This window comes from Branchiostoma lanceolatum, chromosome 3, assembly GCF_035083965.1.
Source record: "Branchiostoma lanceolatum isolate klBraLanc5 chromosome 3, klBraLanc5.hap2, whole genome shotgun sequence".
NCBI lineage: Eukaryota > Metazoa > Chordata > Leptocardii > Amphioxiformes > Branchiostomatidae > Branchiostoma > Branchiostoma lanceolatum.
The window spans coordinates 17,552,082-17,568,183 of NC_089724.1; the positions used below are offsets into that span (position 1 = coordinate 17,552,082).

At 40.3% G+C, this 16,102-nt stretch overlaps 1 protein-coding gene across 5 annotated transcripts; it reads left to right on the forward strand.

The window, feature by feature from the left end:
• The first annotated feature begins 215 nt into the window (after positions 1 to 215).
• On the forward strand, positions 216 to 13,767 carry LOC136430713 (FHF complex subunit HOOK interacting protein 2A-like). Of its 5 annotated transcripts, XM_066421537.1 has the most exons (21): positions 216 to 421; positions 966 to 998; positions 1,987 to 2,065; positions 3,081 to 3,244; positions 3,527 to 3,631; positions 3,884 to 4,006; positions 4,567 to 4,593; positions 4,994 to 5,023; positions 5,596 to 5,721; positions 6,187 to 6,380; positions 6,651 to 6,762; positions 7,024 to 7,100; positions 7,483 to 7,562; positions 7,711 to 7,826; positions 8,048 to 8,478; positions 11,155 to 11,253; positions 11,403 to 11,493; positions 11,668 to 11,811; positions 12,006 to 12,146; positions 12,495 to 12,595; positions 12,845 to 13,767. In XM_066421537.1, exons 1-21 carry the CDS (start codon positions 377 to 379, stop codon positions 12,963 to 12,965), a joined length of 2,439 nt encoding a protein of 812 aa, XP_066277634.1. In that variant the 5' UTR covers positions 216 to 376; the 3' UTR covers positions 12,966 to 13,767. The 5 variants fall into 5 exon arrangements, with proteins under 5 accessions (XP_066277634.1, XP_066277636.1, XP_066277635.1 ...); XM_066421539.1 differs by lacking the exon at positions 4,994 to 5,023 and having other exon boundaries at positions 217 to 421; XM_066421538.1 differs by lacking the exon at positions 4,567 to 4,593 and having other exon boundaries at positions 217 to 421.
• Positions 13,768 to 16,102: the final 2,335 nt, after the last annotated feature.

Genomic DNA, 16,102 nt, shown 5'->3' on the forward strand with positions numbered 1-16,102 from the left:
ATTTCTGATGTTATTTAGCAAGAATATACCTACTTTATAGAAATCTACACAGCCAATAAGTAAACTGAAGTTGTTCTTGATATCATCATGTCTTATTTCTGAGCTGTATTTTCCAGCTATCTTGCTGATATGGGTGACATTTGACCAAAATCCAGCTTTATTTTGAAGAGCACATGTCTGTGTCAAAGGTCAATATCGCAGTGCATAGTGGGAAGGAGTAGGTTGCGTATTTCCGGGCTGCCAACTTTCCAACACTCCAACGGGGCAAGCAGCCGCCTGGAATTTGTTGTTTTTATTGCCCGTAGAAGTCGCCACGGTGGCTCAGGCGGGGGGACAGGGCAGCGGAGGGGCTAAACAACGTCGAAGGGTCCCAAAAATGTTCAACAAATTTGCATCGATCTTACAACATGCAGTGGAAGCGGTGAGTGTGCCGAAGCGCATCTGGGGGACGGGTGCATCGAACGTCTGTCTGTTCTATATTATTGACTTCTGCTTACTTTGACTTCTTGGCGTGGGTTAAACATTCATTTCACAGCTATAATCTGCACTAGGCAGCCCAACATGCCATTATAGTCACCATGCCATTTTGTTGAATGTGTAATGTTGTCATTTTGTCGTATAAAAACTTTCAATTCTAATAGTAATAATTTGTGGTTTTGTCTACTTTGAGTGGGAGGGCCTTACGAGTTTATCATCTTTCGAGGTAAAAGATCATGCGTAGATGTAAGGCCGACACAGTCACTGCTATCCCGTCTTTCATCAAGTCATAATTAACACTTCTTTACTTTTCTTTGAGTTCTTAGAAAGTAACAATGGCATGTAAAAAAAATGTATATAAGTTTTTATATACAAATTGCTTGTCCAATAATGGTATCATATTAAATACTATAGCATACCAGAGAGTCACGTCTTTTTCTAAACAATACAAATGTATTTTTAAAACTATATACAATGTATTTGCTTAGATTGACAACTGGAGTGGTGAACTGGAACCTCGTGTATGTGGTACAATCTTGTTTCCTTCACCATCAATCATTCTGAAATTAAACCTCACTTGATGATGAAATTGATCCCAAATTAGAGCATTCAAGAGACGAACCTATTTCTATTGCTTTCATTTTATGCTTGCCTTTCGTGTGCAGAGTTTCTAACACAAAACAGTTGATAGTATTTGTTGCATCACTTCCAGCATCTTGTTATTTATTTACATCAACCAGAATAGTTCACGGCAACTTGTTCACACATTATAATTCTGTCATCTATTATAATGAAAGCTCATCTCTGTTGGTAGTAATTATAATACAATGCTAAACTTTCTTCCAACACTAAGGTATTCACGGATTTCAATCTGTGAATACCTTAGTGTTGGAAGAAAGTTTAGCATTGTATTATCCGTCATCTATTGTTACCCTGTGTGCCAATTGTTCTTCTATCCTTTTATCTGAATGTTTGCAACCCTCATGTGACCTTTCACACAACAGCAGTTTGCATAACAGTTAGTAGCTTTTAGTAGCGTTTTTGTTCTGAAAATTGTTAATATCAGCATCTTTTTTAAAATTCCACTGAGTTAGCAACATCCAAATCTTTGCTGACAAAATATTTTGTTAGGTTTGTAAAGCCCTAATAGTAGAGTGTAGATTGTTATATAATTGACAAAATTAATTTTTGTACATGTATCACTATGTGTTCATGCACCTCAGACTGACAAATGTTGAAACTTGAAAATGTGCAGCTCAAATGCTATTTATGCTGGCAGTGAAGTTTGTATCTGGAATATTTTGCAGGCAGTTAAGCATGATGTTTCCTTGAATCCTTATGTGCTTGAATTTTCACATTAAAGCTGTGATCTTTACAGATCTTCTAGCACTACTAATCCAGCAATCATGCTGCTGCTGCTGGGTAACAACAAGACCAAATTTTTGTTTAAAAAAAAGTCCTTCAGTAATGTAAATATGATTCAGTTTGAACTGTTTCGGTGTGTTTCAGCTGGCACCAAACCTCCCCCTACAGGAGGATTTTGTCTACCACTGGAAATCCATCACCAAGTATTACATAGACAATACAGGTAAGTACAGGCAGCAATCCAGAGACAATACAACATACAGACTTGATACAGGCAGTAATCAGTAACTTTCGTATAGACAATAAAGGAAACATGTGGGTAGACTGTAGTAATCACCAACCGAGACAGGTATGTTATGACCTATTATGTTTTTGTCCCCAGTAGTAGTAGATATATCTATTGTGCCATTAATGTTCAGTGGTTGCGTCCTGCTGACTGTTAGTTTATTTTTATTTGTTATTGCTGATGTTGTGATTTTGACATATAATCAAATTGAAACCACATGACAAGACAGTGAGTCATATCCTCCTGTGCTTTAACTCGGCTGTTGGGTATCAGGTTACTACCAGGCATATGTACTTGACCTTTGCCCCAGATGAGAAGTGGCCTGCAAATAGATCAAATATACAATCCCCTCTTACACCCTAGCCATACTTAGGCCACAGCAAGTAAACTTTATTGATGACATCAGTGCATGCATTACTTTTTGCCTCATGTCAGAAGAAAGAAATTCTGTTCCACTCCAGTGATGGTCAACATGACAATAAAATACCGAAAATGTAAAATTATGTTGTGTGGTAGCCCTTGGCGTAACTTGTGAAGTGACAGTATTTCGGTAGTTGTAGTAGCCTTGAGTGTACTTATAGAAGAAAAGCATTGACTTTAGCTGTGGAAGTGACAAAAGTGTGATAACCTTGAGTGTTGTTGTAGTGATACTAAGGCTATCACACTAGTACATGTGTGTATCCCTTTCTGCACTTCTGGAATAGCAGAGTAAACGATTTGGTGGCTGTGATACCATGTTTTGTAGCTTCAATTCTTGTTACAACGTTTATAGTCTCTATGTTGAAAATCTAAATTAGCTATTTAGGCATCTTGCTTTTCCCATCTTGCTTTTTCTGGCCTGGGCATGAGATGACTATGTGGAGTATGCAGAGGATGTGATCGATAAAATTCACTTGCTATGTTCTTAAAGCACAGTAGTTGGAATGTGATGATTTGTGACCCTTCCCCCCAGATGACAAGCGGCCTGTGGACCAGACCAACATCCCGTCTCACCTGGAGCAGATGTTAGAGATCCTGATCCAGGAGGAGGAGGAGCGTGGGGAGGCAGGGCCGTGCATGGAGTATCTCATGCAGCATAAACTCCTGGAGACCTTACACACTCTGGGCAGGGCAGATGTGAGTATTTTGAAACTGTCTCTATTCCTCTTCTTTTACAAGTCTCAGTAGCCAATCTTGCTTTAAACATGGTTAGCCTTCTTGCTTTAATTAAAGAAGGGGAATGCTGTAAAATCCTTCCATTGACTGTAACTTGAAATGATCACATGGTAATAATATGCTGTTAGACTAGTTTGACATTCAGAGATTTTTTATCACCTCTAGCTTTTTTCAAACCTGTCTTTTGCTAATTGTTTGTGACTCTGAAGCAGGTACTGTAAATCCAGTGTTTCTCTTACACAGTGCCCACCTGGAATGAAGCAGGAGGTTTTGGTGTTCTTCACAAAACTTCTGGGGAAAATCCAGCAGCCAATCCTGCCGCATGTCAATGTGCACAGACCAGTCCACGTGAGCTCTAACTTACAAATGTACTGGGTTACAGGGGAGGGGACAGTGAATGTGTTCATTGTCGTATATAGATACAGTACTTCTGATTACAGGTCTCAAAATATCCCCGAGACGTAAAACTTGAGTTGGGGAAAGGATGATTTCACTGCTATGTGGTCATAAAAGTAAAAAGCATGTATGATTTTACAAAAGAGCTAAACGGTGTAATGTTACTAAAATGTGTGTTTTTCAATTTTGTTTCCCTCCATCCAGAGGCTGATCCGTGTGTGTGGTGAAGTGCAGGCGGCTCCAACAGAAAATGAGGAAATCCAGTTTTTATGCACATTGTGTGCCAAGCTGAAGGACAACCCGTACCTAGTCAACTTCTTCCTACAGGTGTGATTTCTTCTTTTACACCATGACTATTTTATGTCGTGAATTCATTCTAGCTGGACTAGGTAATATTAAGTTAACTGATCTTTTGCATTGATGCATATAACTTGAAGGTTTAGGTAAACTCCATGAAAAATGGAGGTATTGTTTTTTTATTACTGTTATCTGTACATCTATGTCCAAGTTAACTATCAGTATCAGTTTTCTGAACTCCCAGGACTTGATAAAACCTTGAAGTTTTTGACACACATAGAAAGCTAAAAGTTAATTTGGTCAGTTGCATTGTACAGTTAACCATGTTTATATTTGGTTGTTTTTCTGGCCAAAAGTTCAATCCCAGCAAAATGTGGTTTCAAGTTTGTGTTTACTCAGTTATTGAACAGTACAAGCATAGAGATGTTATGAGTGAAGCCTTTGATCAATTTCTTCTTGTTTTCAGTTTGAATAAATTTTTTTCAATCTTGATGTGTTTGGTTTTCTTGTCCATATCCAATCCTTACCATCTGTTTATTTTCCTGTTCTATCTCCCTCCTGTTCTTCTCTCCTTCCTTCCTTTTTACCAGAGAGACTGGTGGGCTCGTACCAGATCTGTAAGTCAAGGGTCAGAGGTCATGACATTTGTAGCCTTGTTCTAGCTTGCTAAGAAACGATAGAAATAGAACATTCAAACTGACCAGATGGCTCTGATGAGCTGGAGCTCCTAATCAAGTTAGAATCTAAACTTCTTCTCTGCTTATTCATGCCTACAGCGTGCTTACGTTTTTCTTTTGGTCTGTGGGCGCTTCTAAGTGTCACAGATTCTAATAGTCTTTCCTTCTGTCTGTCACCTCTCTGCAAGCACATATGCATGTCAATTGTATCTATTGTTTGCCCTCACTCAGTCACTGCTTGTAGCGTCTTTGCAATGCTGGAAGTGTGTTGTGGTTTTTCAGTCGTACTTTCCTGCTTGGTGATTGATAACTGTTTCTATTCATGGCTGTTTGGTGGTAGGGTGTGGAACTTACCAAGTACAATAGTGAGGTAAGCCCTCAACATACCAACCTTCCTTTATAATTGAAGAATCACCCCTAGTACCGCCCATTCAGGGAGTCATATCTACCAATGTTCAATTAAATGCCTGTCTCTGGACAGGTCCATTTTAAATGACAGGGGTGCTTGGTCAACACAATTTTAAGGGAAGGTTGTTGACTGCATGGACTATCAGTATCACCACTACTCTGTTCCTTTGCATGAAGCTCAATTTCTCAATGCATGGTGTGGCATGTGTCTCACTCTATCTGTTCTTCTGCCAACGTTCTTGAAGATCTTGCATGACCTTGAGAAAAACTTGTAGCCCCAATTCCTTCTCCCCCAATATCTTCTTAGCATGCCTATCTAAACACAATACAAATGTACCAGAAAAGTAGAGGGTTGAACAGGCATTATGCCTGCAGTTTCACCAAAATGGTCTCATGAAAAGTTATGAATAGCTCTGATATATAGCTGATCTAATCTTATGGTCATATATGCCACAGACTTGTTTTGGTATTCCGTTCAATGATGGATAATGGAGGTTCAACCCTTGTGTAAATTTTTTTTTTCTATGGCAACAGGCCCCGCCCAAAAGTGAAAGCACACCATCATCATCACCCAGTAAGGGCTCTGATTCGTCAACAGGCAGTGAGGGGTGTCCAGAATACAACATCATCGACTCCTTACTTAGTCTGACACAGAGTCCAGTAAGTCTTGGTGTTTATAACACACAGTTTACAATGACTGACGGACGTTTGAAATCAGCCAATGGGCAGCTACCTATCTCCTAAAATAGTATCTGTTGCTGGCTGTGATGGATCAAAATTTCCTATATCATTGTCAGAGGTGTCTACATGAACCATCTCTCCATCCCGGGATGGAAACTTGCTTATTGGAACCGACAAAAATTTCACTCTACATACCAAAAAATTTAAACTTGTAATGTATTTTCATAAGTCTAAAATGACAGATTTAGCAAAGAAAATCAACAACATAGGCTCACAAACATGCAAAAAAATAAAGCTGAAGACAGCCCTTTTCTGTCAGTGTGTCCGCATTGGTTGATTTGAATTGTGGATCCTTTACAAAAAATGTTAAGAGTGTTGAGTTGTTGCCTATTTTGCCCCTAGACAAGTTTACACATGTTCACAAAAGATACTGCCCATTTCCAGGATAGCAGAATAGCAGTGAAATCGTGCGAAGGTCTGATGCTATTGGTCAGCCTCCCGGAGCAGGCGGCCGCAGACTGTGCGGTGAAACACACGCGGCTGTGTGAAGTGCTGACAGACAGACTGAGCCTACTCCACAGAGCTCTGCCTGCCACCATGGAGCCAATTGATATAGAGTCTGTGGAGGCCAAATGGGGGTAACTAAACATTTTTAGCCACGTGAAATACATTTCCATACTTGTAGGCTATTGTATGCCATAAGATGCAAAAATGACTGTTTTTGTGATTACTTGTTATGACAGGCTACAATTGTAACAGTCAACATTTTCCTTTTTGATATTACGGCTAATGTGTCTTAGAAAAGCTGTAGATGTTAATAACTAAACAGGTACATAGATAAAGTAGCAAACTGTTAGGTTTTGTCAGTATTGATTATAGGCTAAGTGTTGACTGTACTTCTATTACAGGTTAGATTTTAGTGACAAAGATGATGCTAACCAGTTCCCGGGAAAACGACAACTAACATCCTTCCTGTCATGGCTGGACTACTGTGATCAGCTGATCAAAGAATCACACAAAGTAAGGCTTATTCTTTTTATTACCAGAGTCTACAATGGAGTTTGGGGCATTAAATATCATTGTGTTGATGAGTTAGTCCACCTGTATTGTAGACTCCAGTAGCTAATGTTGCATGGTGCTAAGTGTAATTGCAGAAAGGTTTAGAACTGTAAAACTGATACTTATATTCAAATGTTGAAGAATCATGCTGCCAGTACAACAAGTATGCGCTTTGAATCTCGAGTTTTTCTGATAGACAAATTTCCATGTTTTTATTCGCAGACCATAGGTGCTGCTCTGGCCTTTGCTGTTAAAGAGAGATTCTTCGTTCCAGTGTTTGAGCCTCAGGTCATGCAGGCGTAAGTCCACCTTGTGTTTTGAGGCATGAGGGGAGTAAGGCTTGGGAATATCTGTGGCAATGGTTTTGTATGATAAAGATATAACACAGTGTTTTACGACTCTACGACTGCATTCTTTAAAAAATTTAAATTCCAGCATGGATGGCAAGAAAGTGCACAAAGTTCTCTGGAACAAAGAGCAACTTATAGGATTTAAGTTCTGAGTTGATTTTGGTTAGATACAAAATTAATGTATGTTGCTTTAGTAAATTTTGAATGCCAAATATTCATAATGTACGTTATAGTTACATTTTTGACTGACCCTATTTCAGCTCCAGTTAGAATCTCACCTGCCATGCACTTCATTTAAGTTGATTGAAGTTCTCCACATGATCCCTTGCAGGTCAGAGGTCGGGGCACTCACAGCAACAGCTCTGCTGACCCAGTGTTTGAAAATGGTGACCTCAGAGCATCTGCTGCATGGTAAGGATACTGTAGCAAGTGACAAACATGCCTGTAGGTTTCCCTATGCTGTAATCTATCCTACATGTTGAAAAGATCTTTTTATTGAGAAGGTTTCATCCATGTTTGATGATGGAGTGCTTTGTTTATTTGTTTGCTAATCCCACAGAGCTGGTTATGTTTTGCCTTGGAGAGTGCCGGGATATGGAGATGCCAGGAGACGCAGCCAGGAGACACAAACTGAGACACCGCGTCATCGAGAGGTGTGATCATTTGTCTGATGAGGTGAGACACACTTTTTCTTCTTGTTTCTTTAAGGGTGCCTTGAGTATCTAAAAGTATTATTTGTCACTGTACTGAGCTCCATCTGAGCATGGTGTTCCTTGAGCTGTTTGACATCCTATTGTAGAAATACTGCATTATTGCAGTTGACTTACTTTATTGCAGTTAGGCTTATGTTAACTGTCACTATTGAATGTATGAATTATCACTGTCCTATGTTCCAGTTGAGCCTGGTGTCCCTCAGGCTGTTTGAAGTCCTACTACAGAAGCCCCATGAACATGTTACGCACAGTGTAATCCTGGCAAACCTGGAGGAGAGAGGGTACTACGACATCAGGAAAGAAGACGTCAGTCAACCTGGTAGCCATGACAACAGCCTCAATGGCAGTAAAGACGGCAACCCTGAAAACCAAGAGCCTGCTAGTGACTCTGTTAACCACGAAGGGCTAAATGTCAATCAAAGTTCTGATACTGTTAGTCACAGTGGTAACCCAGGAAGTCAAGATGTTAGTGAAACCAATCAACAGGACAACCAAGATGCCAATCAATCTAATAGTCATGACGACCAGGAACATGTAGCAAATGGACTGTCTACATCACCTCCGACAACGCCAACTCCCGTAACACCAACCCCACCCACCACACCTAAGGATGAGTAAGTATTATAGTAATCAACATTCTGAATCCTCAAATTATCTCACAAATTTTCCTGAATGTTTTCCTCGTTATTGCTTATGTAAGAATTTCCATGGTTAGTTTGCTTATGTTAGTAAATGATATGGTTATGATCACCTGCAGAATGAAAGGTGCTTGAAGCCACCGTATATTGCTCAGTTACAAAGTGTGTGTAGAGAGCGTGTAGTTACAAATTTGCTCAGCCATACCAGTTTTACCTTCTGTGACCTTTTGTGACCTGGATTCATGCTTCCTTCCATGTAAATCCCTCATTTATCATGGAGATTCTGGAGGTAAGGCTTACCTGTCACACGCACCATGCATCTCATCTGTCACCTTCATACTTCTGCACCTCTTTGTTTTTCATGTCAATGTCATTATTTTATTTCAGTGTACCCAAGTAATTCTCTGGAGATGGTGCCCTTTCACCATTGACCATTGACCTACCCCAGTAGCACTATTTTACTTACTTACTTATCCGTGTGTCTCTAGGAAGAAGGGCCTTCTTCCTAGAGACACATAATAAGGCCACAAGCACTATTTTGCATATGATTTATTCTGATCCAAAGTCATTCAGCTTTGACCTCTGCACTAGTGCTGCGTACTGTGTACCGGTACTGTACCGTAAAAACTGATTAGGTACGATACTGGATCATGAAGTACCGGTACTGTACCGTAAAAACTGATTAGGTACAATACCGGATCATGAAGTACCGGTACTGTACCAATATAAATTTACACCAAGTATGTGCTTATTTTGTGACTGATGTCCTGACCCCATTGCCTCATGCAACACCAAATGTGACCAAAGTGACACCTTGGAACAGCGTAACTAATATGCAACAGATCATTCAGGCAGGCCGGGAGTTTTGATAGCAAGGCCAAGGGGTTTGCGGAAAAAGCTGGCCCTGTCTACCTGGCCTGTCTACCCTGGCTATCTACCCTTTTTGGACCCCAAGGGCATGCATGGGGGTTTTGCATCTGATTGAATTTTCTTGAGGAAAAACTGGGTCAGTGGCAATCTCAGCTGTGGGTGGGCTGAATAGAAGACAACAAAAAAGCTACTTGTGCTGTTGGGGGAAATGGGCAGCTATGAGCAACTCCACCAACACTGGAAGAAAATCATTAAATCTATTATTTATAAACAAACATTTAAGTATACAATGAAATGTACCAGGATTTTTAGACTAGATAGTAGGGGTGTGATAGGGTACAGGATCAACAAAGAAAACTGATAGAATGGGCCAGGCAATGATAGGACCTTTGTTTGCCAGAACAGCAGCTATATTAAGATTGAAAAAAGAAAACCTCATAAAACTAAGCGTTTAAAGTTAAACAAGCCAGCACCATACATGGAAACTTCTTTTATCCGCCTTTGCTATTTGCTCAGTATCAACTACAGTAACCCCCAGGAGTGTCAGACATCTGTTATGAATTTAGCTGTTGTGACCAAGGAGGTTATATCTATAACCTCCTTGTTGTGACTAACAAAGGTCCTACTGTTGTCTGGCTCATCCCACCAGTTTCTTTGTTTCCTTGTATTACCTTCCACTTCAATTTTGTTTAACATTTCAGGTACATTTTATTGTATACATGTACTTGGAACTTTTTTTCCAGTCTAGGTGGAATTGCTTGCACTTTACAGCTTCACCCAACCCCCACCCACCCCCATCCCATCAACAATAGGCGTTGTCTTCCATACAGCTCACACACATCTGGAATTGCAATGACCCAGTTTTTCGTCAAAGAAATTCCATTAAAGGCCAAACCCCCATGCATACCCTTGGGGCCTAAAAAAGGTAGATAGCCAGGGTAGACAGGCCAGGTAGACAGGGCCAGCTTTTTCCGCGAACCCCAAGGCCAAGGGAGTTTGGCGGTAGGAAACCTAGTATGTTTTTTGAATAAAGATACTGACAAGTTGAAAACAGTTTATTTATGTTTCTGTCATTATTGAAGATGTTAAGAAAAACACATGTTAATTTGTCAAATTGTTCGGGTACAGGTACAGGTCCGGACCTGTACCTTAAAGGAAAGCTACACAAAAAATTGAAAATCCTTCTATGCTATGCTTAATATATTCCAAAGTCAAATTCTTACTTCAAGTTGTTTCACATAAGTCCGTCATAGTTCTGGGATTTTCCACAGTTTTCAACTTATGCCGTGCTGACGCCTTCTCACCTGATAATTGAATTATATGACGTCAGTGTTTCAAATTTTTCACCTGATGATTGTCTTATATAACGTCAGTGTTCATAAAATTCAATCATCAGGTGAAAAATTTGAAACACTGACGTCATATAATTCAATTATCAGGCGAGAAGGCGTCAGCACGGCATAAGTTGCAAACTGTGGAAAATCCCAGAACTATGACGGACTTATGTGAATCAACTTGAAGTAAGAATTTGACTTTGGAATATATTAAGCATAGCATAGAAGGACTTTCAATTTTTTGTGCAGCTTTCCTTTAACCTTTGTACCGGTACCTGTACCTGATGTTACGTTTAGGTACGCAGCACTACTCTGCACCATTGTACCAGCTCTGAAAGTATGAACCTTGACGCCTGGATAAACCAATCATAAGTTACAAAAGCGCTGCCTTGAGTCAAAACTTTCTTCTATGATCTCAGTCTTTAACATTAGACACCTTTTGCTCTAGTGACATTGAGGACTGGTTGAATGAAGAAAAATGGTCTCCACAAAAGGACTCCCCCACAAAGGACAAGGACGGGTCTCCGGTTCACAAGGTCGTCAACACGTAAGTCTACTTATGTAACTTGCCGTTAATATATCTAAGAGCTCACGTGACTACATGTATATTGTCACGTCACTTCTTCACTTCTCTCTGTTTACTGGAAGGTGCTTTTATTTGTCTGAACTTCACTTTTTGATCCCCCATTTCTGTAGCTTCCTGTTCCTGGTTCCAGATGAGATCAAGTCCTCCTCACAAGTAGAAGGGACGGGATATGACATGTACCTCAGGGACGCACACAGACAGGTATGTGTACAGGATTCACAGGTCTGCCAGGATGTTTTGGGTCCCAATCTCTGTTGTCTGCCCTGCACCCACCAGAACGCAATGATTTACCTTACACAAGTAGAATTTTGGTTTGGAAAGTTTAAGGTCTTTGTTACGTCCCCTATAAAACTGATGTGACCATTCCCCCTGCAGTTCAGAGAGTGCTGTGTCAGCTCCGTCAACTGGGATTGGCCGAGCGTCGTCAAGCCCCTGCCCAACTGTCGTACTGACATCCACTTCTACGAAGGGTCTCTCGTCAAGGTTTTATTCGACAAGCTGTCCAGAGTCTTGGACCAGGTGAAACTTTGTTTTTATTGTCTAAAAAGATTTATGATGTTTGTTAAAATTGGCAGTCTTTCTAATTGCTATTAACTTTTGCGCGTCACTTACTGTCCCTAGAATTATCTAGAACTCTAAAACTCTTACCAGACATCCTGCCACCAAATGGGATATCACCAGTATGATGTGATGACATTGTTCCCCTCCCCCAGCCCTACGATGTGAACCTACAGGTGACATCAGTGCTGTCCAAGCTGGCCCTGCTGCCCCACCCACACCTGCACGAGTACATGCTGGACCCCTGTATCCCCCTCACCCCAGGGGTCAGGTCACTGCACTCTGTTCTCAAAAGGGTAAGTACTGACCTTTCACCCTTAGGGTCAGGGTAATTTTGTCCAGAAATGAGTTGATTCTGACCACAGATCAGTCAGTTCATTCGTCTGTCCACAAATGGACTAACCTTTCAGCCTTTGGAGTTGGATTAGATCACTCTTCATTGTTCTCTAGCTGATGCTCATGCTCATCTTTCACCTTTTTGGTCTGTTAACTTTGTACTTATCTTGGCAAGTATAGAACGTACATGTTTTTGTATACTGAAAATTATCAGGTACTATATTCAATAATTGGTGCATTGTAACCAACTTTAGTCTGAAGACCTTTGGTTTCTCTAGTCTCCTGACTTTAAGACATTGTTCCTCCAGGTGGCAGCTGACCTGATGTTACGAGCCCAGAGGATCCCAGACTTCAACAGAAAACTGGTCATGGTCAGGCAGCAGCTGATGGGAATGGCACCGGCAGAAAAGTAGGTCACAACTTACAACTTTGTTGCCTAAAAAGATTCAATCTATTGCCACGGAATGTAAGCTTCCCCTGTTAGCTTGTCTGTATTAGGATAATGTACAAAACAGTCACTGTTATAGGGCCATTGATTTCTTTCTTGTTCATTTTCTGCTATTAGAGGCACTGTGATTCTATGAAAATAAGGTTCCCTTGATCTGGCTACTTTGTAGAACTTAAACAACATCTAAAAATGTTCCCTTCTCTTCCCCAGCGTGGACCACAGGACTCTGCTAGAGGGCGCTATTGTCTTGGAGGAGTTTTGTAAAGAGCTAGCCGCTATCGCCTTTGTTAAGCACCATGCGACGTCCTCGCAGCACTTCCTACAAAAGTAGTTTTAGCTGGGATAGTTTTAGGTTGGGACTTTCCACACAACTGGTTCAGTTCTCTCTGTTTTACTGGTGTTAGTCAGAAAACAAAAGATGAAAAAGAAATTATACCACTGGGAGCTGTAGTACAAACTTTGTTAGATTTAACTAATAGTTTGAGTTAGATGTGCAGGAATCGGTGTGGTAAAGTGTTAAAGATATTCTAAAAGGCAGTTATACCGGCTAAGTGAAACAGACAGTGGTGAGATATGGTGATGACATTTCTACTTGTACGAAATGTTGTTGGTAAATGTACGACAGTTCCTGGATTGCTGGGTTTTGCAAAACATTATATTAATTTCCTCAACAAGATACACCCGTAGAATAAAAGGTGCTAGTGACAGACAGGTATGAGTGGCCGAAAACAGTGAAACTGGGTGGTGGGAAAAACCCTGTTGAGATACTCCATTAGCACTTCAGGGGACTGAAGGACTATAAATTCATGGCACACGTATTTCCTTCACCTTTGTACACTGATGCTTCTGCTGTGTTGGCACAAGTAAACACTTCCGAAGTCTCAGCCAGACACAAGAATTTTATATTTAAGAAGTCTATTTTTCAGTTTAACCTGTCTTGTGGTGTCTGAGCTAGTCTGGCCGGCCATACAAAGTCACCAGTTTTGTGGTACCATGTCTGAGATCAATGATGATGCCCAGATACCAGGCTAAGTTTTACTTATGTCTATCATTGTCTTTGAAGATATGATGGCACCAACATACTGTATGTAGTACAAGTACTAGTACATATACTGCCTGGTCAAGCCTTCCAACTTACTCCAAAAGTGATCTTTTGTCATGTTATTTAAGTCCATGTTTTCTTGTGTATATAATTATTACAGTACAACTCAACGATAAAAGAGTTTAATGCATAGGAAGTGGTTAGTTGGAATAGTTGGGCCAATCTAGGTAAGATCTACCACTTGTGCTATTTTTGTTCTTTTTGTTTATTTCCCTCAGTATTTTATGTATACCCTTTTACCTGATTATTATATGTCAGTTAAGATTCTTGCCCTCATTGTTCAATCTATATCATTTATATGATTTATATGATTGTATGAAATACATGTACCAACATTTAACATTAATCATTAAACATCAAGTTTAACTGAATCCCAGCTGCAAGTGTGTTCAGGCATTAAATTTGTATTGGTTACAACATAAGTCAGGAAGAAGAGGGTTAAGTAAAGCTTTTTGTGAGTAATTTTGTGTGCAATAGAAAAATCATTATTGTAATTTTACAAGTTGTTACAACTGCACACTTCTCCAGACAAAACTTTACATAGCATAAATAAACTACGCACAAAAAGTTCGGAAACTTAACTTTGGTCGATCATATTTCCGTTATTTTTTTACCGATTTCAATGTATTACATATCATTTAAAAGCTTATTTGATTTCCTTTCCCATGATACCAAACTTATTGTGATTGCGAGTTCATGAAACGAGCATAAGGCCTGCTAAAGTGAGTGGGTCGAAGAAAGAAAGTGCCCAGATTACCTTACTATAGTCAAACACGCTATTCCGTACATATTCTTCTGTTGATATTGACTTCTGTACGAGGGTATTGTGAAAAATCAACAAGAATAAACAAGACATATTCATGAAAGCTAAGTTTATTCTTTATCAAAACCAACAATCTGTGTCTTAGTAACGGGTTAGCAAGGAGTCTTAGTAACGGGTGGCCCAGCCACGCACTCTCACTACAGCACGGCACCTCCTCCTCATACTCGTCACCAGTCGCGCAATGCGATACTGTGGGATAGCGTCCCATTCTTCCACCAGCAGTCGTCCTAGGTCAGCCAGCGTTGTTCTCTCGGTCACTCTTGCACGGACAGCTCGCCCAAGCTGATCCCATAGATGTTCGATGGGGTTCAGGTCCGGGCTCTTAGAGGGCCACTCCATCCTCTCTACACCTGCATGCTGGAGATGGTCGGCGATGATCCCTGCCCGGTGTGGGCGGGCGTTATCATCTTGCAGCAAGGCATTCGGCCCCATGTTATGGAGGAAAGGGATGGCCACCGGATCAAGTATTGTGTCACGATATCTTTCTGCATTGAGGGTTCCTGGTACAGGTCTTGTCTTTCCCCTGGAGGTTATGCCTCCCCATACCCCAATGTTTGTTGTGAAACAATAACAAAAAATAACGCCTGTGGATGACGATACCGTTGCAGGACGCAGGTGTTTATGTGGTGCAATTGGATCTTCGATGTGCTAAAAATAACCTTGGATGTTCTGTGTGCTAGAAATAATCTTGGATGGTCTGTGTTCTAAAAATAACATTAGAACCTGAGGAAACAATATATTGAATCATCATCCGCGCCCATACCGATAGGATGTCACAGCGCGCGTATGACACCAACAGGGAATTTGGGGCACTTTTTCTCCGTGACCCACTCACGTTATTAGTCCTGGTACTTGTTCCGTGGGTTTTCAATCACAATAAGTTTGGTATCATAGAACAGGGAATCACACAAGCTTTATAATGATATATAATGCATCAAAATCGGTATAAAAACAACAGAGATATGATCAACCAAAGTTAAGTTTCCGAACTTTTTGTGCGTAGTTTATATGTGTACAATGTTGTCCAATATTTGAGTACAAATGCCCTTACAAGTGTCACTTGAATTTTACTGAAGAACCAAACAGCAAAGATACTGTAAAATAGAAATAATTGAGTTTGGTTTTGTCCCAAAATTTCATCCCTGCCAAAATAGTCACTGTTTTAGAAATCTGGTCCCCTGACAAAAGATTAAGCTTTGCCAAATTGCTAATATCTAGCCATATAAAATCATACCACTTCATGATGAAAACTAAGGTACATATACTTGTGCTTACAACTACATGTTCACTCATCTTCAAGAAATATTCCTTGGTCTATTTTACATGTTGAGATTAGAATAACACAGATGGATGTAAGATAAACCATTGTAGTTGTTGAACAGAAACTTTTGGTGCAGTGCAGATACTGTGAGAATGTCCATGTACCATGTTTGATAAGAAATAGTTTCTCCTTTGCTCAGTATTTGTGGAAACCATTGATCCAATGTTCCCCTTACCTGTACATAAATCTTAGGTTTCTTGCCACATCGAAGACCTTCACAGG

Excerpts from the sequence above, each read along its gene's own strand:
- LOC136430713 (XM_066421537.1), top strand. The coding sequence starts at position 377 with ATGTTCAACAAATTTGCATCGATCTTACAACATGCAGTGGAAGCG. Across the intron at positions 2,066-3,080 it reads GTATTACATAGACAATACAG|ATGACAAGCGGCCTGTGGAC; the intron begins GTAAGTACAGGC and ends CCTTCCCCCCAG. Across the intron at positions 4,007-4,566 it reads TAGTCAACTTCTTCCTACAG|AGAGACTGGTGGGCTCGTAC; the intron begins GTGTGATTTCTT and ends CCTTTTTACCAG.